The following is a 27,938-nucleotide window of genomic DNA, read 5'->3' as shown; positions in this document are numbered from 1 at the left end:
GCTCCCAAGAAAAGAAAACAATGGCCCAAATTTAGCAGTAACAGATGAGTTTGAGTAGGTAACAGGTAAAAGTTCATTCCATGCTGAAAGATAAAGAACATTTTGGCTGTGGAGCCTTCTTCACATCAAACTGGTCTCTATCAAATGAGATAAGTTTGATTCTCCTCCATCTTTGTAGCGGATACTGAGTGACAGCTGAACAATAAATCTTGCAGCATGAACTGATGATTGTGCAAAAAACATAAAGCTAAACTTTCTAAAAATGTAGTTAGGTCATATTTTTTTATTTTTTTTAAAAATTAAAAAAATAGTGGTCTTTTAAAAAGTATTAGTTTGAAAGAAAAAACTGCAGGAGCATTGATGAAGAGATGTTTTAATTACACAGAACCTCTAATTTTAACATTTTTTTTACAAAACTAAAAAAAAAATGAGATATGAGATAACACTCAGATTCTCTTTTCCCAATGTTCTAATTTGGTGACAAAGCACAAAAGGGCAGGCAAAACAAGCACAGGCCCATAGGTTTCATTCTAACATAACTGCATATAAACTGATCATTTTAAACAGAACAAATACATTACAAATTGTTCTCACTGTAAAGCTGACTGCAGATGACACTTACATAATATGCTTTACGTGTGTCCATTACTGTTGCTGCTTGCTCAAAGAAAACTGGTCCACTGCAATATCCATGATGACTATTTCTTATAATCTTATTTCTACCAAGTGAAGTAGAGCCTGTCTGAACATAATTTCCCACTTTAATCACTCTTTTTATACACATGCTAACTCTTTACTCCTTACACCAACTTCATCTGTTTAAATAACATTCTTTCTCATTACCACAATATAATCTCGATATATAATACTAACCTCCCGTGCTTGCCTCACTGCCAAGTAGCAGAGTGAGCTAGTTTTGACGTGGCAGTTGGTTGGCCAATTTCTGTAGAAATAGCTAGACACTCTGTCATAGAGCTCAGTCTCTGGACCCCTTGAGTACTTAGTTCCTTTTTCCCTAGCTTTGCCTTGTTCTTGTTTCAGTAGTTATAACTTCTTTGGATTCCTGGCCTTTGCTGTTTTTTGTGCTTTGTGCCCGGATTCCCCCTTTGCTTGTTTATTTTCTCTGTTCACTTGGCTTAGACCCTGTTTGTTCTCCTATTAATTCAAATTGGATTCTTCCGTCCTGCTTCACCTTTCCTGTTTCAGCTGCCTCTTGCTCAGCAAGTGGTTTCCCTGTTTCAGCTGCCTCTTGCTCAGCACATGGGTTCACTCTACACTTCATAGATACGCTGCTTGTTCAACCTCGGTAGTAGATTATTCCACTTCAATATTCTCAGACATGGCCACAAAGGAGAGAAAAGACGGTCCATGAAGCTGGCACCTCTACACGCAGAACAAACAATATAAAACACCACATTTGTTTATCTTCTATCTGTGCTAGTTTGTGTAATTGAAAATAGCATCTAAGGTGCTTTCATTCCCGAGATGTAGCACCTTGTTTTTTGGGATGTGATGTCACCCAACACCTCTACAATGGCAACAAGAGTCACGTTGCTCAAATTGTAGGCTACAGGGAGAAGCCAGGGGTTTTAAAAGAATCAGGTGTGGTCAGTCAGTGAAATGTAAATTGAAAAGCCTAAATAATTAAGTACACCTTAAATAAACTTTAAGCTGATGAGAGGCAGCTGTGATAAACTGGGAGGGAGAAATGAGCTGGGTCTCTTTAATAAGAGGAGACTGGTAAAGGGAGTGACTGAGAGAGCAGTGAGTTAAAGAATAATTGTGAAACTGTTATTATTTTTCAGAGGTTTAGAATCGGTTTGATGTCGGGTAGAAACATATGTCCTCAGGCCGTGGAAGATACGACCTGGTGCTAGGCGGGTCTCAAGACATCTGAACACAGGGTGACACGGAAATAAAAAAAAACCCACACAAAGATACACTGGAAGGACAAGAAAAGCCCAGGGAAACAGGACAGAGAAGGAGCACCCTATAGATGTAGAGGGCTTGACAATGTAAGCATTTTCTCTTGTAGGTGCCCAACAAATGTCATTAACCATATCTACCATTACAGTTTCTGTTGCTGGCATTCCTATAGGTTTTTCCCATTCTGTGAGGAAAGTTTAAACTCTGCCATTAAAAAATCTTTTGTGCATAAATTCATCGTTTTATCACATAGTATTGAAATATAAGTAATGTCTACATTTTGTGGCCTTTATCATACTCGTAACACTAGAGCTGTTGAATGTTTTTAACCAGTTATTGATCATGAATACTCTTCTTAAAGCATAGTGCTACTGTATGTCTTCTTTCCTTTCTCGCAGAAACAGTGCATTAATGCTGTAGAAGTTTTGTAAATTTACTGGGACAATTTATTAATTGTAGCAGTAAACCACGAGGTGATTCTTTATGGCTATTAGACAATCAATCATCAGGAACAATCGGCGACGCACACACACGGATTCAATACATGAGTTAATGGTAAGAATTATGGGGGAGCTAGGGGGAACTGATGAGACCATGTGCGCAATTGCGCAACTTTGGGGGGTCTCTAAAATATGGACACTGTCAATTTATAAAATTTCCTATTTATATGTCACTTTTTTCCAGTATAGACTACATTTGCATTTCTGTTTTGAGCATGTTATTGCCATAGAAATAACTAAGCAGTTTAATACTATGTAGGCATTCTCTCCTGAGGCACCAGTAAATGTAGGGGTTTTGTGCATTTACTTGGACAATTATTAATTGTAGCAGTAAGTCACAAAATGATTCTTTGATGGCTATTAGAAGACCGACCCAGCAGGATACTCAGCAATGCACACACATGGATACTAATACACGACAATACATTTATTAATACATAAAATGTGCATATAAACATAACAGATCTTATCGTGAGGGTTAGCAGAATACAAAAGGTATATATTCAATCACGAAGAGTTACAAACCAAGAGGGACATACATTCAGTATATCATTCATTTAGACCGTTTCGTAAATTAACTTGGATTTCAACTTCTACAGTAGATACTCAAAAGCAAGTACATCACTCATAGGAACTAAATTGATATCAATTGGTGTTGAGGTAACAATTGAATTCTTGAGCTGTAATGCATAAGGTTGAATACTCATCCGATCTGTGGGGATTCAGATCTCCCGCGGACACAAAGGAACAGTGGCAGGCTGTTGCTGTGTCCAATCGGCGTTCTCTGGCCTGTTGTCAAGCAGTGCTGGTTCAACGAGAGAGAAGGAGAAGGATTTCTGCTGCGACGTGCTGCTGATGCTCTAGCAGTGGGCTCTCTGAAGACTGGCTAGTTAGTGTTGGCTGAAACTAGTAGAGTTTGTACACATGAAAAAAAGTGACTGCGGGTCCAAGCAGATCACACTCTTTAGACAGGAAGAAGACCGGTTCATTCCTGATGTAGCGCTAGTCCTGAATCCTGAGATTCAGCTCTCCACAGTTCCGACCGTAGTTCACTTGTTGATCAGGTGAGCGTTCGCGGTGGGTTCACGAGGCTTGCTGCTGGGCTAACCTTGGGTGGATCCTTTGGTTACGCGCTGGCAATCTCTGTTCTTGACTCTTAGAACAAAGGAAAGTCCTGGCACTCGGACACACTGGCCATTACATGATTGTAGCTGAGTCTGAGAAATGTTCAGGAGGAGCACCAGAGGAGCCCTGTGCTGCCTGTTTTACCCGGAGGAACTACAGTCATTCATTGGTTGAAAGTTTCGTGGGCATTCAAGACCCACGTGGGGTTACCCTGCCCTACCAGTTCCTGATTGGCTGATGATGAGTAACAATGCACTCTGACTTTATGGTTGTAAACATCTTGGGATGAGGCTCTCCCTTGGAATCTCCCAGACAGTAAGGTGCCAGAGATGACCATTTATTAGGGTGGCTGATGAATATCAGCTTTGGGAGTTGTTCCTTATCAGGACACTTTATAAGATAGAAAAACACCTTAAATGTGAACCAAATGGAATGGCCTCTCTGTATCAAGCACCACTGAGATGAGAGACAGAAGGACTGGCAAGGGAGCAGCAAACTTAATTCCTGTATTTTAATAAGCCTTGGTGCTACAACTACTGATCAAGGCCATGGTGGCACTGTTAGAAAAGTAGGCAACGTTTCTTTTCTCTTGGTTACGTTTTCTCAAAAAAAAAAGGCGCGCAGTGAATTTGCAGAGAAAAGACAGTTTAAAAGAAATTTAAAATAGTCTTCTTTAGGTGTGAGGGCAGGAGTGGATCGCAGAAGGCATAATCAGCAAATTAGGAAAATAAAGAACAGGACAGGTGAGACGTTTATCCAGAGAGCGAGTGATCAGAAAAAGGAACAGCTGTTACACCCAGGTTTTACGCTCTCTCTCTGCTGAATGAATAAAAGCATTTTATTAAAAAACGCGTTTGCGTTTGTCTGGGTATTTACTTTGTAATCTGTGATTTACATCTACTGTATTGCTTTGAGATGCCACTTTTAAAGGTGATATGTAAAATAAAGTTTTTTATTATTGTTATAGAGAAACATGATCAGATTTTCCCTGGTTCAGAAAAAAGACGATTAAAATCTGTAATCTTTCCACTTGTATGTCATCGGAAAATACAAGAAGTTTCTGCTTTGTGTAAGGATGGTATCAAAAAGTAATCTAAGTGGTGAGAAAGCTGTGCTCCTCAAAGCGCTTTACAGGATAAAAACAATAACAACAATAGTGTTAAGCTGGGCAAACGATTTTTTTATAGAAATACAAAATGAGATATAATGATGTGTTCCGGCTAAGACATTAACGAGTACAACCCCCCTCTCTGCGGGAGTGCTGGCTGTGACGAATTAAACCGGTTTCACAGGTATTTTCAAAGCAGAAGGGGGCGAGATTTCCAGCGAAAAACACCTCCCCCCCTCAAAAACCCAGTAAGTACAGTACTTACGAGTTAAGAAAGTTAGGCTCCTCAATGAAATCGCTTTAACATGCTAATGCGTTGGTGTAAAAGTCCGGGCGTGGCAAGCTTCTACTGTCAACCCGACTACGGCGAAAGGAACCCTTCTTTCATTGGAAGACAATGAACATATTCTAGCCCTAAATGAATTAATAGCAAACATGGTTTACATAAAAGACATTTTTCCAAGAAAGTTTATAATAATACGATCTATAGTTGAAATCTGAGCCTAAATAAAAAGAAAAAGCATTTTCAGAGAGCAATTATGCTGTGTTTATGTAGAAAAAGTGATTAGGTTTATGAGCAATCTAATTACTTATTCATTTAAAACGCTATATAAAATAAAGTTTATTATTAATTTGCTGGATAGAGCGGTGGACATTATTATGGATAAGACAAAGATAATGATCCTGATCAGTTTAGAAATCTGTGTACGCTGTAAGGTTTTTACTTCTTAAACTTTTAAAATACACGTTTCGAATAGAAAGAAATCATCTTCCTGGTACAGTATGTATAGCAAACCAGCACGTCTTTTTTCTCCAATCAGAGGGGTTAGATGCTCGGTTAAAAGCAAAGGAGATTGTCTGTTATAGTGGACATAAAAACAAGAGTTCGCTGGCATTATATCCTAGAAGACACAGACCGGCACCAGACCGGGAGAATGCCCACAGCGTAAAAGAAAATGCCTGATGAACTAGGGATTGGACAGTTTCCAAGTGCTTGTACAATTGATGGAAATGTTCAAATAAATGTGCAAAAGAAATAAACAAAATAATCATTTATTTCTTTATCATATTGGCTAGCTAATGTCCTCTCTTTGCTAGTAAGTGGCTGTGTTTCTGCGTTGGGTAGCAACGGGTGACTGTTCTCAGGCGGAAGATGTAAACAGCTTAATTTTCATGTTAAATAATTTTTCAAAATTAAAATTCATTCTATACAGCAATCACATATTTGGGTACCATTTCATAAAACTTTCATGCTTAAAATGTTTAGGGAGAAATGGAAGACTGGTGTGTATTTTTTCTTTAAACTACCAAGACCAGCCATACACAGTACAGTTTACGTACATACAGTAATGTTTATGTTCCTAAATTAATATCGTTTATGACCTTCAGATGCGTTATGCTCCTCTTCTTTTTATGCTCAGCTACTAAAATTTCCCTTTAGTGGTAAAATTCCATATAAATATTCAAAACTAAGCGGATTAAAATGTGCACAGTAAAGACATTAAATGATTAAATCTTTTCACTACCAACCAATGCACCACGAGTGCCTCTGTCGGTCATTTTGGCCAGCCAATCACTTACCGCGGTGCCCTACGGTGCCCCGCGGTGGCTTGTGGGTAGATTACCGTACCGCGGGTTTGTACCGCGCATTTTGAATGGCTGCAACTGTATATGGTGTCTAAGGAAAGACTAGCTTATAAAAAGTTCACTCCTTTAATAATGTTACAGGAGCTTAATGGTGCCAAAGTAGGCACTGCAAGTAAGTCGGACCATCCCTGTGCTGAAATTATAGGTCATATTGCAAAGCAAATGCGGAACAAGCTTGTGTCGGGTATAAAAAGTCACGAATTAGCCTCACTATTGATGAAAGCACAGTGCACGGGCGTGCTTAACTCATCTAATACATGAGATACGATGTGAGTGGGAAAGGGGATGTGGAAAATGTATTTTTGGACATCATAGAGCTGGCAGATGGCACAGATGTGTATTCAATTTACAGTTGCCTGAGAGGGAGCCTTAGTAACGCGGGTTTAATGATGAGTTTTTGAAGAAATATCTCATTAGCATAGCCACTGATGGGGCTGCAGTGCTCACTGACAAATCTTCTGGACTGATTGCTAGTCTAAAATGGGACTTTCTTAAGGTGCATTCCATACACTGTCTGGCACATCACCTTGAACTGGCAGTCCAAGACACTCTCAAAGAAGTGTCTGGGTGTAACCATTTCAAATTCTTTATCACAAAACTATATTCACTTTATCACCAATCAACTAAGAATGCTCCAATGCTCAAGAAAGCAGCCGCAGATCTAAATGTGCAGATTTTGAAAATTGGCCAGATTTTTAATATTAGACGGGTGGCAAGCAGTTTTAATAACTGTAAAAGCAGTATGGAAAGATTTCCCTGCATTAGCACACCATTTTAAAGTAGCAAGCGAGGATGCATCATGCAGTGCCACTGAGAGACAGAAATACAAGGGACTACACAAACACCTCACTAACTCCTCATTTGTTGCTGATTTGGCATCTATGAAATATATTTTCCTTGAGCTGCAGGGCCTCTCCCTGAAACTCCAAAAAAGAGACACATCTTTGGTGGACTCCAGTTGCCACATTCAGCAGACCGTCGATATCTTGACAGTGTAATGTACAGGTAGTGTGCTCTCTGAAGGCACCAGTTCTGTAGGGTTTGGGCATTTACGGGGACAATTATTAATTGTAGCCGTAAATCACAAAATTGATTCTTTTGATGGCTTTAGAATCCAACCATGCGATATAACTCAAACAACGCACACACACAGGTACTAATACACGAGGATACATTTATTAATACATAGAATATGCATGTAAACCTAACAGATCTTATCGTGAGGGTTATCAGAATACAAAAGATATATATTCAATCAGTTACGAAGAGTTACATATATCAAGAGGACATACGTTCGGTATATCATTAATTTAGACCGTTTCTTAAAGTGAACTTGGTTACAACTTCTACATTAGATACTCAAAACAAGTACACAACTCTTAGGAATTAAATTGATATCAACTGGTTGGGATAACAATTGAATTCTCGAGCTGTAATGCATTGAAGTTGAATACTCATCCAATCTCTGGGGATTCAGATCTCCTGCGGGCACAAAGAAACAGTTGCAGGCTTGTTGCTGTCCAATCCGTGCTCTCTGGCTCGGTGCCAGGCTGTGCTGTGCGGCTTGCGACGGTGCGCTGCTGATGGTCACTGACCGGCTAGTTAGTGTTGGCTTTAACTAGCAAAGTTTGTGCACAGGAGAAAAGATGACTGTGAGTCCCAGCAAGTCAGGAAGAGGACCGGTTCGTTTCTGATGAAGAGCTAGTTCTGAATAGTGATTCAGCTGTCCACAGTTCTGACCTGTTCATGAGGCCTGCTGCTGGTGCTAACTTCGGGTGGATCCTCTGGTTACTCTCTGGCAACCTCCGCTCTAGACTCTTAGAACAAAGCAAAGTTCTGGCACTCGGACACACTGGCCATTCCGTGGTTGTCCGGGCTGAGTCTCAGGATGGTCAGGAGGCGTGCTGCGAGAATGTCCTGCCCTTGGGAGCCTTCTGCCCCTGGGCCGTCCTGCCCTGGAATTCTCCTTTGAATTCCCTTTAGAATAGTCCACAGAATTCTACTGAATCCTCCACTGAATCTCTCCTGAATCTCCCAGGCTCTCTGTGTTGCCTGTTTTTACCTGGAGGAACTTCAGCTCGTCGATTGGCTGAAAGTTCCATGGGCATCAGAGTCCCACGTGGGTTACTCGGCCCTACCAGTCCCTGATTGGTTGATCAAGGTGAGATATGAGTCACTTACTCCTGACACTTAGGAATGCAGTCCAGATGTCCATCTGGCACTCCCTAGACAGATAGGCGCCAATGGATGACCATTGATCATGATAGCCAGGCTTAGCTAAGTGCATCCCCCTTTGGTAGCTGTCCCTTATCAAAAGAAAACATCTTTAAATCAGCCTGCATGAATAGTTTCTCTGTGGCTGCACCACAGAGATGAACAGAGAGATGGGGCCTCATTTGGGAAAGCACCGCAACACTTAATTCTGTCTTATTAACAAGCATTGTCGCTACAACAGCCATGAAAGACATCAGCAGTAAATCCGCAGTGATGGCTGAACAGCGTTTGTCACTGGGCATGTTTAAAAATGTTGAAATCTCAGAGGGTACAGGAAAGATAAACCAGCTCCAGTTCTATCAGTTTGTGATCAATAAATAGCATTACAAAGTGACTCCCTGAATCTGAATTAGTCCAGATGCTGAAACCGCTGGATAAATGCTTCTGGCCACAGGATCGTGATGTCTTAATTCTTTACGGGGAAAGCGAAGTTTGTGCACTTGCTAAAGCACTGGGTGAACCTGTCAGAGAGGCAGTGGAGGAATTCCGCGACTAGAAATTACAAGGCAAAACATCAGGAAAGATGTAGGGAAAACTTTCCACAGCAGGCCGGACGTACCTCACCATCTCAGCTGATTGCTACTCATAAGTAAATGCATTACTCATACAAATTAAATTGATATCAACGCTTGTACAGATACAATTGAATTTTCGATCGGCAATGTAGAATATTGGGTTACTTATCCAGATATGGATTTGTATTTCCCGGGGCACGGACACAAAAGACCAGCTGGCAGTGTCTGTTGCAGCAACATCCAATCGGTGCGATGCTGGATCTGGTGCCCAACCAGTCCTGGTGCAGTTCCAAGTTGCAGAAAGAAGGAATGAGAGAGAGACTCTGTCTGAAATGCACAGGACAGTTGTTGCTCTCCCAGGGACCTAATAGCTGACTAGTAAAGAGTCTCTATGCATAGAGGGTGACCACGGGTCCGAACCAGTCACCCTTTAGGGTGGAAGAAACGTGGTTTGCTTCCTGCATAGCGCTACTGCTGAATAAAAATTATTCAGATTGTCAGCAAGAGTCCAAGGGTATACTTCAGTGATCAAGCAAAGCGTCCACTTTGGCTTTTGCTAGCATTTCATGAAGCCTTTAAGGGTGCATGAGAATTGACAGAGAATGTTCTGAGCTCTGCAGTCTCTCCCAACTAGAATAAAGATGGGAGATGATTGGTTGAAAGTTTAGCGGCATTTGAGACCCATGTGGGTTTACCACAACTTGCAGGATTCTGATTGGTTGGTCAACTGTAGCAAAAAATAACATTGACCTTTTGACCCTAGGACCATAAACCAGGTGTTTGTAAGGTCCGAATGGGCCTGAGCAGACATCCTGGCACTAGGAGTAGCCTGTCCATTATAGTCAGGCATGGCTGTGCAAATCCACATTTGGGAGCAGCTGCTTATAGGAAAGAAAGCACTTTAATTTAGAAACTACATGAATAGCTTCTCTGTGGCTGCACCACAGAGATAAAGATGAGAGATGGGGGCCTCATTTAAGAAAGCACAGCAACACTTAATTCTGTCTTATTAATAAGCATTGCCGCTATATTGCAATCCATTAATGTTACACTAACCATATTTCAGTCATCAGGGTCATATCCAATGACGTGTACATTTGCTTTTAATGCTACACTTTTCTTTACTAAGAACATTTTTAAATTGTTTCTCAAACTATCACAAATGCAAGTGATCTTCAATATCAGTATTTTCTGACAAAGCAACAAATTAATGATGTACAATATATCATAAAGGTCTAAGCTGGACTACAGGGATCAGATCTAGAGTCCCCTTTTAGATCAATGCCTTTCTAACATCACCTACAAATAGACAAGTAATATGTAATCACCCAGAGGCCTCTGCTTTGTATAATGTGTTTGCTGCAGTATTATTACTCTCAGGTCAGCCCCCAGTCAGGTGACAAAAATGTGATCTCTGCAAAAATCCTTTTGTGTCCTGTTTCAATTGACCTGGATGTGTGCCTCCACAGTAGAGGAGGAGTGGCTAAGCTTCTGTGGGTAAGACTACACTATTTAAGATATAGCCAGTACAGCCAGATTCTACAGTTTCTAGACAGTAAAGTCTCTTTGACCTGCTGCTGAAAATGCATTCTCCTTTCTGTTTTGCCTTCGTTGTTTTGGGGATGGCATCTGCAAATGACAGTGGAGGTAAGATTTTTTCTTGTTTATCTTAAATAATGTAAATAATTATAATTATAAACAAAATTAATTACACAAAATGCAGTGTTAATGTAGTCACCAGATTTTCAGTTAGTCTTAGTCAAGTCAACTAAAATGTCTATTAGACATAGTCACTTTGTAGTCACCCGCTTTTAATTTAGTCTAGTCAACTAAATTTGGACTATAATCAGTCTTACTTTTAGTCAGCTAATATAAATATATATAATAAAATATATAATATAATAAAATGGATTTCTAAGAAAATATTTAACACATCTGGTAAGATTCTGTTAAAAGTCTTTGCACAATCTAAGTGTATTGATCCTCAGAAAGGTTAATTATCAAATGCAATAAATAAGTGCGCAATAAACAGTTAATTATAAATATTCTTATACAGAGACATCATATGAATATTGGCTAATAAGAAAATCTATTTTGTCACTTTTCGTAATAATTCTGCACTTTTATTTAAGGTTTTTTGTTAAATTATTTTTCTAAAGAGACATTTTTCAATTGTTATAAATGTATTCAGTAGAGGCTCCTGCCAATACTGAATTTGCAATAACTATAGGGGAATTACTGCATGAGTTACTTAAAAATAGTGGGAAGCTCTTGAATCACACTGGGGAACAATGGAAATTTGATTTATATCCCTATTAATGATGATTAAATAAAATTAAATCATAGAGAGAAGCTTAACCTCTCAATGGCTTCTTTAGGTCCTGTGGTGTCCTTCAAGTATGGGAGATTACGAGGAAAGTACTCAAGAGTAAGGGGTATGGACCATGTAATCCACGAATACCTGGCAATCCCCTTTGCCAGGCCACCAACTGGGCCCATGAGGTTCTCGCCACCAGCACCACCTGTGCCTTGGCGGGGAATAAGAGATGCCACCCAACAGCCACCCATGTAAGAAACCACAGCTGACCAGTCACATGCACACACCCAGGATGTACATGTAGTCTTGTGTATCAGTGATGAGCATGTAGATGTGCCTGGCAATTTGGCAATTCACTGGTGATAAGATTTACTGTGGCGATATTAACAGAAATTTAATTGGTATTGCAAACAGGAAAGCTGCTTAAGCAATTTAGAAATAGCTTTGTGTATCAATATGCAAATAAAAGATATTAGGATGATAGCTAAAGAGTGTTAAACTTCTTTGTGAAAAGGCATTAATCTTATTGTGCAAATGCAGGGCAGCCAAAATCTTGGAAAGGGACCCCTCCACATATACACTAGTATTATTAGCTCCCAACACAACCTTATTTTACTATTTAGAACAATTAAATACATTTATAAATAAATAATATAATATATTATTATATTATAAATGATATAAAAATAATATAATAATATAATATAACATAAATAATTATATGACTTAATCAGCTTTGAAAAAGACATAAGTTACAAACAAGAACAAGAAGCACACATTTTACAAGGATAACAGATTTTAACATTTAAAGTCATGAATAGGAACATTAATAACATTAAATAATGACAAACAGGATCTCTGTTACATCATAAGTATAGAAATCATAACTTACAAATTACTGCAATGTAACCTTTCAAGAAAGGAATTGTAGAAATAAATATGTAATTTAGTAAGAAATAAGTACACTAAATAACGAGGGAAATGAGATAAGTAAGTCCGAGCAGATGAGAAAATTTGATTAAAAAACATTCAAGAAATCAATTTGCCTAGATCTCAGTAGGCAAAATCACATTTTCCTACGATAGCAGTCAGCCCACTGCATGATTGATGCTCACCATCGCCAGTCCGCTGAGACGGTCTGAGACGGACCACAGCTGACTTCAGGTATGTATTAATCAACTTGAGCTCTGAAGAGCTCCTCTCTGCTACAGTCACTGTCACTGGGAAAGTGACTACAAGCTGAAGGGCTAGAGGTTGGGTTGTAAAACTCCCATTTAATGAAATGCAGGAGTAACCACAAGGAAAACAATGTGTTTTAGTGCATTGCTTTAATGTAGTCTTTTGTATTGCACATTCACTATCACACATTTGGTTGGTTGGGCAGCTTTCATTTTTAACAAGCGACCCACATGGCATTTATACAATTGCAGGAAACATGATAACTTCTAGTAAATCTATGTATCTAGTTTGAAAATGTGGCTGGCTTATTTACTGTTCACTAGTTACATGGATCTGACAGTCTCACAACCAAATGAAACACAAATGCATTATTAATGTGACTTGATTTGGTGTACCTCTGTTTGAGACTGCTTATCCTGCTCTTCTTCTCTGCTTCAGAAACATATCGATTACAATTGATCTGTTTTCGATAAGGTTTTCATTAGGATAATCCACAGTAGCAACAGAAAGAGATGCTTTATTGATTTTTTTGCTCACGCTTTAGTGATTAAAAAAAGGGGTTGTACATGGAGGGGGCCCCCTGGAAGCCTCGCGGCCCTAGGCAATGGTCTAATTCGCCTATGGTAGGGGCAGGCCCTGTGTAAATGATCTCTGTGAAAATATAATTGTAGGCACTTTCTGTTCATCATTAACTCAAACTGGCTAATTAAATTATAAATGGAAGGGAATCTGCACATCAAAAATATTGATGATGAAACCGTAAACACAGGGAACAGAAGTGTGTTTGTTGCCTGCTGTTCATTAACCATTTTAAGAATGGAAGAATATCTGTAAAACTGAATCAGCAAGAAATACATTGTTCACTAGAAAAAATGGTATAACAGCATCTATAGCAATAGAAACTAATTTAAAGTAATGGCAGACTTCTGGTCTAAACTAGCAATCAAAATGCAATTGCCATCACACCGAAGTGTCTATTTCTTGTTGAACTCTGTACCCTGGGTTGTGCAACATATCATGTAGAAAAATACTGCCTTTGACCCAGAAATCATCCATATTCTAGTAAGTATAATTATATGTTGAATTATTATAGAGGACAGTTTTATAAGAGAAAATCAGTAATTCTGAAAGTTAATAGGGAGTTTTTGTTACAAAAGTATTAAAATGCCCGGTTGAAATCACTTCTGATCAAAAGTCATACTTTACTTCCTCTACTAGACCTGAATATTGTGCAATGTTTTATTAGTTTTCCAGTTCAATCACCTATTTATAGATAGCCACAACTGTATAAGTGTTTTCCTAATTTTACATACAGATGCGGCCATTCAAAATGCATGGTACAACCCTGTACCAGACGAAATTATCTACAGTTTACAGCATTGTACCGCAGTACATGATTGGCTGGCCAAAATGACCGACAGGGCCACTCATGGTGCATTGGTTGTTAGTGAAATGATTTAATCATTTAATCTCTTTACTGTGCATGTTTTAATCCATTTAATATTGAATAATTATATGGAATTTTACAACTAAGGGAAATTTTAGGAGCTGAGCATAAAAAGAATAGGAGCATAACGCGGCTGACAGTCATAAATGATATAAATTTAGGAACATAAACATATTATGTAAACTATATATGGCTGGTATTGGTAATTTAAATAAAAAATACACACTAGCATTCTACTTTCTTCCTAAACATTTTAAGCATCAAAGTCTTTTAATTGGTTACATACTGTGGTTATTTTGGAAAAGTTTTTTCCGTGCTCCTTCTGACTATATTAAGTTTATATACTTTATAAAAAGATATAATGTTTTAACCTTTGCTAGGAATATTTGCGATCATTATTGCTGTAAATTTTTTTTAGAATTTGATTAATAGGGAATACAATATGGAATCGCGTATCTAAATAAATTAATAATTATATCATAATATTCATATAGCTCAAATTCTCACAGTAGTACACTTTCTTTGTAAACATTTGTAAACAAATTCTTTGCATTAATTTGACTCATTCACCACATACTGTATGTGATTGCCTGCCCTTTTCAGCTACAGCTTAAGTTGTTAAACAGCATGTTGGTGTAATGGCTTATACGTGTGCTTCGCATGCTGGAGGTTGGGGGTTTGAACCCAGCTATCGCCATGAGTTTTCTTTTAACAAATAAACATTTCTTTGAAAAACTAAAAATAGCTAATATTATGGACACTTTATTGACATTTTTGATATTTCTAAATATCACAACGTGTTCGAAGCTAAGTGATTTATTAATAACAATGAATAATTTCAAACTGCTACTGTACTGACACTTCATTATAGCTTGTGGGAAATACATTTATTTGTCCTGCGGAAATCATAACAATGACCCCGTATTGCTAATCATGCATACCCAACTGAAAAAAGGACATTTAAATCGACACATTAAACACACCGATGGTTTTGTGTTTAAGCATTTCTTAATGGAAATCTTTAAGTTAAACAAGGGAGGGGGGGATGGTTATTTTTTTACAGTTGCAGTAATCGGAGAACAACCTATCAACACGATGAGCAAACGTTTTATTTTTTTTCAAATGAAATCAAAAGTAAGATACAATGACATGTTCCTGCCTAACTCAAACATTGTATGACTTTAAAAGCTGTAAAAAATGGTTTAGATTGAATTTCATAAAAGTTCTACTGATTTAATATGTCTCGATAGTAATATTGATGTGGAGTTGTGTAACTAAGCAGCTAAACTATTTTGGAAACATATTCACAATCTGAAATGCAAGACAGAACAAAAGCATCTGTGAAATCAGATTCCCAATTGTCCCCCACTGCACTCAACAATCTTAGGAAGAACATGAAACAGTCTGTTAATAAAATTTTTGCAACTTTGTTCTGTCAGCTCTTCCTCCCAGAACTTGTAAATCACTTTGATGAGTTCTTGCTTCGTGCTAGGTTTTGCCGTTTCTGAATATAATCATTCAGGGAATGCATATTGTGACTAAAATACTGAAAATTGACACAAGACGCCACAATAAAACAGAACCTGTTGATTTGCATTGATGGGCTGCTTTGTGCTTACTGTCTGCTGCTGAGGCTGGGAGAGAAAATCATGCCCTGCTTTTTAAAAGAATTGCATTAACTTGCTATTGCGTCTATCATATTTCCTGGCGTATTGTGTTAATTTTCAGTATTTTATATTAAAGAAACATTTCCCAGATATTAGCTCATCAGTATAGTACACGTCCATCTGTACCATTTGTTGGGACAACATTTGGCTTCCATGGACATCTTTGTTTGTGAAAGCACAGTGAGCCAACATTATAAAGGGGAAAGGAAGCAAAGAGAATCTAAACCAAGGACGATGCAAATAATGTGTCTGGTCATTATTAACAGTACTAATTTAATAATAATAATTTCAAGCTTCTTGTATCTTTTTCAGAGTCAATTTTTTCTTCGGTTTTCATAAGCTTCACTAATTAAAATACCTATTTATGAGACACGATATTTCAGATGTCAATAACTGTGAACAAATGACACAGAGCCTGCAACCCGCTGCTATTCGGACACAGAATAGTTAAAAATGGGAACAGGTGAGGAAGACAGAGGGAAGGGGGAGGGAGGAGGCATCTTCCCACCTCTATGACTAAAGAAAGTGTCAAAGAGAGATGGCCTGAGCGACATACAGAACCGAAAAAGTTTGGTGCGGTCTTCTCTGCTTGTGGATGAATTTTCACCTCGAACACTTGCCCACTAGCTAACACAAACTGAATACAAAATGTACTTGCAAGAATAGCGATTACAAACACAAAAAAACTTACTTGCTTTATACTGTTATACTATACAGTGTATTTAGACACTATATGGTCACTACACTGCCCACTAAACCTCTTTCACACAATTTCACAGGGGCAAGGTCATGTAGCTGATTCACAACTGGATACAATTTTATCTTGCAAAAATTCAGATATTTGTCAACATATTTACAAAAACTATCCATCTCAGTAATCTCACTGTACGCCCCAGTGCTCACTCAATGTTCACACTCCCAGTAAAATAAAAAAACAGTTTCCCGCATTGTCACGGTGCGCCAGGAGGGAAGGAAAAGAGCTTGCAGTCATTTTTTTCACTGACAGACAAACTTGATTAAAACTCATTCAAAAGGGTCTTGTGTTAACACAAACTCTGCTTAACAGAGCCATTTGTAAGAGCAAACTGACTTTCTGCTATCTAAACCATTTTTTACACCTTTTAAAGTCATGCAATGTTTGAGTTAGGTAGGAACACATCATTGTATCTTATTTTTAATTTCATTTTTAAAAATAAATATAAGGCAACCAGCAATCAAATGTCCTGTTTTATCTTAACACTCTTTTTTCATACTGTAGTTTTAAAACTTGAACAAAGACGTATGCAAACAGTGTGATGTTGTATAGTTTTAAGCCACTGCAGTATAGCTTGTGGGAAATACATTTATTTGTAAATTTGTTATTTGTAAATACATGAACTTAACTCGTTACAAACTCCAAGTTAAAAGGAACATGCCAAAATATTTCCAAAATAATCACAAATGAACGAGTTGATTGATTCGATAATAATAGAGAAATCATAACAAATTTCATGCAATCCAACTGAAAGAAGGACACTTAAATCAACATGAAAAGACTATGTAAATCAGTTAAAAACACTGTTTATACATAAAGAGTCTTTGAGTCTTTGTGTAAGCTTAATTAAACATTTGAAACACTTTAATTTTGTAAACGCAACATGCATTCCATACAGGAATACAATCATGTTTTCTACAGGTGTTAAGCAGATTAGCAGATTGCTGATAAAATAGCGCACTGTCCACTAACCATCCACCACTGCCCAGTGATATAGCTTTAATATAAACAAGATCTAGTACCTGGTGCAGTTTAAAAAAAAATTGAATTAATTGAATCCCAGGTGTGAGTTCATAAAGCCAGAATTACGTACTATCCCTACGTATGCGAAATACCTGAGCATCTACTATAAAGCTTTCAGTGCTTTGTTTGTGTATATTACAGTTGCAGTGGGGGCAGGGTGTGTGGGGAAATGTTTAGACTGCAATTGAATTGGGGATCTGTTTTCTTCACACCTGAAACATTGTTTTCTCTAAAAGTGTTTTCTTCCCTCTTTAGCTGATCTTTTGCTGCCTATGCATGCTTACACAGCTCTCTACATAAATTCTTGACTGAGAAGTCTTTAGAGAACTTTACATTTTTATTTTCGACAAATTGTAAATATGACGTTTACATTGGCGTTTTTATCAATTTTTCACTTTAGCATATGAAGTGTTAACTATCCAGCCATTGCAAGTCACTGCAGCAGCCACAAATAATTAAAAAATAAACTTTTTTTCTCCTGATGTTAACTGTTACAAATTGTCACTTTTTACATCCTTGCGAAACAATCATGATGTTCTCATCCAATCTAAGGTTTGATGTTTTTTTTTTATTTTCAAACTGTGATCTTGAGATGCAGGTGTGAAGTAGAGTTAAGAGCTTCAGACTTAAAAGGTTATTGATAATATCTTCCGTGTTGCATTAACATTGGAATGTTCTTACAAGTGTAAAAAGAGGCGATACACAACGTGTCTCCTCTATAACTCTTCAGTTTACAGAGAACTTTTGTCAGAGCCACACAACATTGTCCAATAATACTCTTCTTGTGTCTAATTTCTAGTTAAGCAGGATTTGCGCGATAAGCACATTGTTTAATGGGGATGGCATTACCCACGTCTATATCACTGTACAACACAGGTTTGAGTCAGAGTGTCTGTTAATAAAACAGAGCGCCTTCCAATACATATAACTACTGCATGATTTCTTTATCCGTTTCAGCTAAATGAGGGGAATTAAATCAGTCAGAATCTCGGAGTTCCAATTGTAAAAATAACCCTTCTTCTCTCCTTTGTTTAACTTAAAGAATTTAAGATAAGAAATCCTCAATCAATACCATCACTTAATTTATCCAGATACACAAATTCACACCAGAACCAACAACAATCTATAATAGTAGACTATTTTTATGTATTCACTATATAAGAAACAAACTGAAAGTAATACTCTGATCGTGCTTTGAACCATTGGGTGCAGTGCTTTGTCTATTACCACTACAAGGACAATAAAAGTTTTTTAAAAACAAACTGATGTCAAAATTTTACCAAAATGTCCACCTGTGATATTTTACCTGCTTAGTTACACAATTCCATATTCATATAACTATCAAGTGATGTTAAGTCACTACAACATTTATCTTTTTACAATAACAGCAAGTGGTGTTCTTACTACATATTCTTAGAAAAGAATAAAACGTTATAACTTTTTATGAAGTACACAATGTAAGCTTAAAATTGTTAGAACAAGCACGTTAAAACCAGAGCCCACTAAGCTACCAAGTTAAAGACTTTGATGCATAAAATATTTATGAATAATTAAAGTATTTATGATGAAGGTGGAAGGTTGTGTACTTTTGTCCAACTGAGCAAGCTTGCTTTTATAAAATATACCCATTTTTTAATGTTTAATTATTAACATGCTGTAATACACAGTTTAAAATGATTCAAAGTCTAAAGAGTATACAACTTAAATTCTTAATTGGAAAAAGATTGTCCCTCAGCAGTGACCAGGATTCGAAACCAGGCATTTCCCGGCAACAGCTCAAATGCAGTACATCAGACGTTAAGCTTTATTAGCTCCACCTGCTGGTTTTACAAGGTGCTTCCAGATAATATTATTATACTTCAATTAAAATACAGTATGATGCGTCACGCCTACTGCGTTTTAACGTGGCATACCCTGCATATTTTTAAATGTCTAGATCTGTATGTGCATTTTTCCTTTCAATTTACTTTGATCTAGAGTAATGAGAATAAGCTTTGTGAAAGTCAAGCCCTTCATTGTCTCTGACTTCTCAAACTATGCCTACAATAAGCAGAAATGTAAGGTAAAGACCTCTTCTGCATTCGTTTTGCTTCTGTTTCTAGGTGTATTCAGAATCCAGATGATGTTACAAAGGTGATGAGAGATCTACTGAAGCAATTCTCCATGCCAGTGATCTCAGAGGATTGTTTGTACCTCAATGTCTACACTCCAGTCAGTCCAACATCACAGGCCAAATTACCGGTAAAAATGAATATTTTTGGATTTGTTTTTGTAACGTCCATCCATCCGTTTTCTAACTGCTTATCCAGTACAGTATCAGAGGGGGACTGGGGCAGGGCTCAAGCAATGGACACAAGGAAGTATATACCCTGGACACACTTACAACAGGGCCCATTCTTCTAGAAGGTGATTGATGTATCAGTATGTCTTTGGACTGTGGGAGGAAACTGGAGCACTGTAGATAACTCATGTGAACATTGGGAGAACATATAAACTCAATACACATAGCAGCCCAGGAATTCAACCCAGGGCCTCTGTGCTGCAAGGTGGCAATGCTAACCACAGTGCCGTGGCTGAAGGAGAGTTAATTCTCCCAACATAGGCATTGCATTTCCTTGTTATAAATATAGAAATGGCCTCATTGAATTATACAAATTGAAAGTCCGTTCATCACTGTTGTGCTGTTGTTATGACTGATGTCCTGTGGTGTCTCTTGGCCAGGAGTTTCCCTGGGAAACTGGAACATTCTCACAAGGATTCACAATTATCCATGGCTTGCCACAGACCGTATTCCTTTTTCAGCAGAACCAATCTAATTATCTGTCAGGACTCCTTATTCAATTGTCCCTTTTCTTTATAATACCAAGCCACCTCTGTTTTGTGGTGCTTCATTATTGTTCTTCTTACGCTCACTCCGTGGAATTACTGTCCTCAGGCACTCCAGTCCCATCTGTTTCTACAAGCTGAATCTTCAGAAGCTGATTCTGGACCCAGGTCCCCTCTCTCTGTTGATTGCCCAACTTCCCTCCAGGGTCAGTGCCCTTTGTTCAGTACTTCAGAGCTTCATGTTGGCTGGCTCATCCTTCGTCTCTGAAGTAGTCTGGATTGTTCACCAGTCATCAGTCTGCATCTCTCACTGAACTTTAGCTGAAGTCTTCACCATGCTGCCCTGCTCCTGTGGTCTTCAATCCCACAGTGCTGCCTCTCCAATCTTGTCTCTTCATGGCGGCTATGAGCTTTCAGTCTCAATCATGAACTTTTATCCACTGGCTCCTCTTTTCCGTCAATCTCCGATCTCACTCCAGGGTTCACCATGCAGGTCCTCAGGGCTCTCTTCCTGCTGCCAATGACCCTTGATGAATGCAACCTGATTCTTGTGCTGTCAGTCTACTCTGAGTGCTGGTCACTTTCCCTGGCCACCATCTTCCCTGCTGCTTTGGCTCGTATTCAGGGAAGTCTTCAAAGTCCGGGCTCTACCTCACTTTTTTTCTTTCAGCACCCTCTTTTCCAGGTTGCCTTGGTTACCTGGTTTCGGTTGTGGAGCAATCTTCAGGTGTAGGCTCCACAGCTGAAATATTGTGTTTCTTCTCTTCTCTTTTCAGCAAGGAATAAACCTTTACTCGTTCCTACACATGCTGACACAGTTACCTGAACTAATTGTTTCATTACTTTTTCTTTCCACTCTTGAACCACCTTCCAGTGCTCCAGCAGAGCCCTTTTCTTTCCTGGTCTCCAGTTCTCTCAGGCTCTGATTGGTACTGTGACCTGTCCTTAGCAGGTGTCTCCCCTGGTGTGGTCCAAAGCATGCCAGAGTATCTGGTGTCGAGCACAGCTGGGCACTTCTGTTAAGGAGATTTTTCCTGGGAGACTGAGTTGATAGCATATGCCAGGCTATTTGGGTGGCCTCTCCACTAGACCGTGCGACCCCATTTCTTCAGGAGCATCAGAAGCCTAGAGAGTGACACCGTGATTGCCCAGGCTCCCTGACTCTAGTTAGAGGTTTCTGGCAGACAGTTTCATGGAAAGCTGGCGGTGTACCCCACCTGCCTTTCTCCTCTCCACCTGGGATGCGATGAACCAGTCTCTTTTGAGACCATCGCATCCTTTCCCCTTTTCTTTTCTTGCTGACCAGCTGGGGCTATCTAGTACCTGCAGCCAGTATTTAACTATTCTCTTATCACCCCCAGATTTTCTTTTTTAGTCCTTTTTAGTCCACTTCGTGCCAGTCTGTCAGTTCACCTGTCTGCACCCCAGGCTATTCTAGAGGCCAATCCCTTAACCAGTCAGGTCTCTTGGGGTATCTCCACCACTCTCCAATCCTGTGCGATTGGGTTCTGTCCAATAACACCCGCATTATAATAGCCACGTTGCAACAGCTGTAGTATTTATTAAGATACTCTACATTCAAAGTCCACAGGTTAGATATTGAATCAGATATCAAAGCTCTATTTTCATAATAAAAAACATGTTTGATTTTCTTATCAAGAAATTCAAACTGCTGCATATGTGCGTATATAAATATACAGTAAACCCTCTGTTTAATGGACTTCACTTTAATGCAGTTAGTGTTAGTGGATAAAATCTGCTAAAAGAAAATTTTGCCTGGAAAATCAGAAATATTGTATTTACCCCACAATGATGGGGAAATGCACAGATAATCAAAAAAGGGTAAAAATAAATACTACATAGGTTTGAACTTCAGGAATATCAATGTGTCCTACAGGGATACATTAATTACTAACAATGTGTCTTTATTTTTTGTATGCTTTAGAGAATTTTATACATCTATACAATTATATTAATAATTAATAAAGTATATACAGTATATTATATGAAAAGTATATATTTTCTCATATAATCATTTTTAGGGTCAGAAAAAATCTTTCATGATTTGTCTGACATTCACCAGTAATAAACTTTCTTCGCCCTTATAAGTCTGTTAAAGCCAGGGCTAACGCCTAATGTTTTACTTCTCAGATTTGAATCAGAGCTGTCGGAAGTGTATTTAGTTCCCACAGCATGAACTGGGGAGGAGGACTGAATTCAATTACACAGTAAGACTGACTGGTGCAGTTATCTTTGAGAATCACTTTTGGGGATGGGCATGTCTTTCAGGTTATGGTTTGGATTCATGGGGGCTCATTCAGGCTGGGTGGAGCAGCACGGTTTGATGGCTCAGCCCTGGCTGCATATGAGGATGTGGTGGTGGTGGTGATTCAGTACCGACTGGGAATTCTGGGATTCTTTAGGTGAGATAAATTTCCACATGGTGTAGCAAAACTCATTTGTACTTAAACATTGTTGAAGGTTGAAATCTCCCACCAGTCTAATTGGCTTAAAGCAAACAGAGAACAAGGCTCTGAAGGTGGGAGTTGAAATCTATAACTTATTAAACTTTCAACTACTAGACAGATTCAAGCAATAAATGGCTTGAACCCCAGTCACAGATTCATGCTGGCAGAGGACTTCTTAATTAATCATAGTATTTATCAATAAATAGACTCAGGGAAGGAAGAGCAAGATATTCTGGAAGAAACAAGTCTAATAAGGTTTTGATGCTATCTGTGCTTATACCACCAAAATACACTGTGTTCTTCAAACATTAAACTGTCTGCTTTGAAATAAAACAAATGTGTGGGTTAGGGTTGGGTTAAGGTTAAAGCCCAGCACTTTACAACCATTCTAAGAGACAAATCAAGGAAAAGTAACTCTGCTATCATAAAATATCTAATTTTGTACATTTACATTTGTGCTTTAATACTACAAATCTAAATCCAATACAAAAAGTACACATTCTTTTGTCCCTAACAAAATATATCCAAATAAATAAGAGACAAATTATGCCTGCTGGGTTTAAAAGGAAAAAATAGCTTCACACATATTAATATAAATCGCTCTTTGTTCTATATTTAGCCTGTGTCCCTTCAGTGTCAAATATCTGATAAGTATAGGCTTGTCTGTGAGGAATCCAGTGGTAAAATCATGTCTAACATTCAATTCAGTATTTCTGCTTTACTGTCCATTTGCTGTTTTCCAGCACTGGTGATGAACATGCCAGAGGAAACTGGGGTTTCTTGGATCAAGTTGCTGCCCTGCATTGGGTACAGGAGAACATACAGAGTTTTGGGGGAGACACCCAGTCTGTAACTATATTTGGAGAGTCTGCAGGGGGAATCAGTGTCTCTGCACTAGTAAGTGGGTTAATTGATGACATTCTTGGTCTTGAAAAGACTTGCAGGGCAAAGATTTTTTTTGACACAAGCTTACAATTAGGCTCAGGTCAGCTGGGGGTACAAAAAGTAGAGAAATTCACACATTTGAGCTAGAATAGAAGGAGGAAGAATCTAAAGAAAATTTGCAAGGAACCTTATGATTAAAATATCACGTCAACAGACCAGGTAATTAAATGCTTATACCTTAATGCCAGGAGTAACAGCAACAAAATCCTTGAAATAGCAGCATAGGCTAAGCACACAGTTATTGGAGCCACTGATATTTGGCTAAGAGAGAGGTAGAGATTACAGCAATGAATTCACAGCATTCCATAATGATAAGAATAAATTGAAGAGGGGACTATACAGCAAAACTAAATGTTTTGCTGTACACTCCACTCAAAGCACCTTACAGGTAATGTGGACTGCCCTCCACCACCACCAATGTGCAGCATCCTCCTTTAAGGTTAGATACCTTAAAGGCCCTATGTATTGCAAATTGGCAATCGTAGAATACCTTATAGTGAAAAATAGGGTGTCGCAGTTATTTTTTTTTAGTGTTTTTGCTATAATTGGTAACTATTTGTCTTTGTGATATTATGGTGCTCACAGTCTTGCTGTGACTTTTGCTTGTGTCCCGGTTTTATTCCTCCGATCTCCATTGGCACCTTTGTGATTTCATGTACTTAAACCCCGCTTATTTCCTAACAACTCTCTCATATTGTGCTTACTCAGTGTAACGGGAGCCGGTCCTGACTCCCGTGTAGTGCATAGTTTAGGAGCTTATGTAGACGGTATAATCGGGAAGAGACTGGATTAGGGTAATAGGGAAAACATGGTGAGGAATAAACGGGATGAAGAACAGGGGGCGGTGCTAACAGTGATCCAGGTGCAAGGGGGAGGGCAGGCGAACGAGTCCAAAAAGGGAAGTCCAAAGGGGAAACTAAGGTACAGTCCAGGGTCCAGGTACCGGGAGATCCATCCAAAGAGTAAGGTTAAAACCAGGGACAGGAATAGGAACCAGGAGATTAAAAACAGGATTACGAGGCCAGGCTCTCCGAGCCCCAGACTCAGCTGGTCAGGACGCCGTAGTGAACACTATGCTGTCAAGTCTATCCTGGACCCGCTGGTAGGCGGGCTTCCGGGTATCCATCTTCCAATGCAGAGTCCTGAGCTCCTGGAGCACCGGGTTTAAATAATAACCAGGAAACAGTGAACAGGTGTACGTAATAAACTAGAAAAAATATGAAAAGGGTAGGAGCACCCTCTAGAGGAGGGAGACGACCGTGACACTCAGCTTGTTTGCTCTACACTGTGGCTTGCTACCTACCTGCCACTGGATCTGTCTGTCATCAGCTGTGGAGCACCACACTTTAAGTGCAGCATATTACATGGTAAATGTAAAACAAACCATTGCTTTCTCCCTATAATTCAAATTATTTCAGGTGAAAACACATAAATTAGATCAGTTATGATATTACAATTTGATTTTTCATTCTTAGTAGTGTGCATTATCTTCACTTTTTACATCTTGTTTTTATTGTAAATACAGCACTACTGCAGTGTTTGTTACAGAACCGCAATAAAAAAAGTAAATTAAGTGAACATCTTTGCACATACTGTAAAGCGGAGATGTCTAGACATTAAGAGATTTTTTGTTTGCTGCTACTGGGTGGAACAACTCACTCTCCTGTGGTTTATCTCATTCTCTTCTAGAATTTTTATTTTTTTAAATTAAAATTTTGCAGCATAACACTCATATCCAGGCAAATACTTTCCTAATAGATGAACACACACTGTATCTAACACCTTCCTGATGGAAATTAATTAACTAAAGAATAATCCATGATGCACTGCTACTTAAACATGTTAACCAAGCTGTGCCTTTGCTATAGAGGTTGACACACGTTGGGAAAAGCATATGTGAGAAGAAAATGTTGCAGAACTGGGTTCCTGCATTTACTCTCTTACCGCACAGCCCATTAATAGGCTAATTTGGTCTGCGAATCCAGAACAAGTGGTCACTAATACTGTTGCACTAATAGGTGGAATCATTAACATCAAAGCTTTACTGTACAGATGCTGTCACTAAGAATGCTCAAGGTGTAATGCACCGTACCACAAGACACATGCCGTGGTAATGTACAAAAGGAACGCCCAACACCTCCTTATTTTTTCAAATGATCTTATGCAGGACTGCACTGATCTGTAAAACTGTCAGGTGGTTCAGTGAATCCTTAATGAACTGTTGTGTCTAAAATATAGTTAATCTTATTTTAATAATACAAATTAAATTAGTAACCCATTCGTGCTTTCCCAATCTAGTTATACTGTACTGTAACACTGTGGTAATTTTTCAGTTTTTTTAATTAAATATAGTTTGCAAAAGTATTAATAATGGTGTATAAAGAGTAATTAGAAAACATAATTTAATTTTAGGTGCTTGATTGTAAAACATATTATACATAGTGTCTTTTAAATAATCACATTTAAAAGCAAATAGAAAAATGACTTATGGCCACATAACCTTGTTACTGTGACACTGTGGTTCAGAGGAAGAATTCTGGGCTGCAATCCAATGCCTGGGTTTGATTCCCCGTCATTGCTGAGCCCCTTGAGAATAATCTTTCTCCAATAATAAAATTTAATTTGCAAACCATATTGATTTTTTAAATTATTTTTTCATATCACTGCATATGATGTTAAATATTCAATTAATATTAAATAATAAAATCAGGGCTTTTTCACAAAGCACAATTACTCAGCCAATGTGTTTATTTCAGGTTTTATTATTTATTAGGTATTAAAATAATCTATGTTTTATCTTAATGCTAATTTAAGTAACAAGTAATTAGGAAACATATTTTTTAGCTTTAAATTGTTAAACATTAATTTAACATGTACTATAATGGCTTTAATAACATACATTATCATATTATATGTACTGTTCTGTATATACTGTATGCTGTATTTACTGTATATTTACTGTATATACAGAATATTTTTTTGTACTGCAGTTGATTTATTTTCTGTACTGTTTGGTTGTCTGTGCAACTTCATGTGATGTCAGGAATTGTAGTCTTTTTTCACTTATTTGATTAATCTGGCCAGCAGCTTTGGAGGAGAAAGTGAAAAAGAGTGGGAAAATTATGAGATGAAAAAAAAGCATTGAGGGCTCAATAGCCCTGCTAATTCAGTGGTCATGAATCTAGGAAAATTCTGAGGGATTTGTTGGATGAGTGTTTCAGCACTGCAAAGCTTAGTACTGAGTGATTAGATCAATGTCTGAGCACAGAACAAGTCGGGGGGGAGAGCCTAAAATAGTCTCCTTATTTGCACTGGCTGTGTGGGGCATCATTGGGATATGAGCCGCTCCCAGCCCAAGTTTGACAATAACCACATTATTTCAGGCACTTTACCATCAGTAACACACTTTGTTGGCCAGTGTAACTAAAAGAAAAGGAATTTTACAAACATTTGCATTTTCTTAAATATATATTTACTAGCATGTCATAATACTTTGCAGCTGTACCACTTATTTCTAAAACTGATAGTTTTTCATTGTGTTCTTTCTAATTAAATATGCAATTCAAAGACATTTAAAGTTGCAACCCATCCTTTTTTTGGTAAGGTATTTAAAAAGGTAAGAATGAGAAATTTGCATTTCATTAAAAAACATTGTTGTTCTATTATGTAGTGCTAATACAATACATGAAGTTACCATCTCCTGCAACTCTTACTCAGTTTAACATTATCAGTTTAATATCTGACACATACCCAGTACAAATGGTGATGTAATAGTTTTAAACTTCCATGTGCTGGGCCAGTTACTATGGGCTTAAGAGGCTTAAAAAATGTCAATATAGTATATATATATGTATATATATTGTCAAAAATGGGGGGTTATGGAATTAGAGAACGCCAGGCCCTGTGTGGATAAATCAATAATTAAAATACATTATCATAACCCCCAACTTGCAAAAGATTTATTTTTAAGAATTAACCCATTAATTAATATTGTATAATCAAAGGCAATTTTTTGCTCTCTGGCACAGCTCTGGTGAAGAGTAATAATGCAGGCACTTTTGATTAAACATATTTATTAACAATGACAGTGACACACACTGAACTATACACAACATAAACTTATAACATATACTGTAAGTTACCTTATGTACACATTTACAGACCAGGTGTTCCAGAGGCCTAATGTCCTAACCACCCAGAAAACCCCCAACTATTAC

At 38.1% G+C, this 27,938-nt stretch overlaps 1 protein-coding gene across 1 annotated transcript in view; it reads left to right on the top strand.

The window, feature by feature from the left end:
- Nucleotides 1–10,679: 10,679 nt before the first annotated feature.
- Nucleotides 10,680–27,938, top strand: part of LOC148830751 (fatty acyl-CoA hydrolase precursor, medium chain-like) — a 93,422-nt gene continuing 76,163 nt past the window's right edge. Inside the window, exons 1-5 of the mRNA XM_088919968.1 lie at nucleotides 10,680–10,742; nucleotides 11,474–11,663; nucleotides 19,585–19,723; nucleotides 22,598–22,731; nucleotides 23,520–23,673. Coding sequence (XP_088776094.1) covers nucleotides 10,718–10,742; nucleotides 11,474–11,663; nucleotides 19,585–19,723; nucleotides 22,598–22,731; nucleotides 23,520–23,673 — 642 coding nt within the window. The 5' untranslated portion in view covers nucleotides 10,680–10,717. The remainder of the gene's footprint in view (nucleotides 10,743–11,473; nucleotides 11,664–19,584; nucleotides 19,724–22,597; nucleotides 22,732–23,519; nucleotides 23,674–27,938) is intronic.

The sequence above is a fragment of the Atractosteus spatula genome, chromosome 7 (genome assembly GCF_055471065.1).
Source record: "Atractosteus spatula isolate fAtrSpa1 chromosome 7, fAtrSpa1.hap1, whole genome shotgun sequence".
Lineage (NCBI taxonomy): Eukaryota > Metazoa > Chordata > Actinopteri > Semionotiformes > Lepisosteidae > Atractosteus > Atractosteus spatula.
The sequence above is the reverse complement of the archived record's forward strand: the minus strand, read 5'-3'. Positions and strand labels throughout refer to the sequence as shown.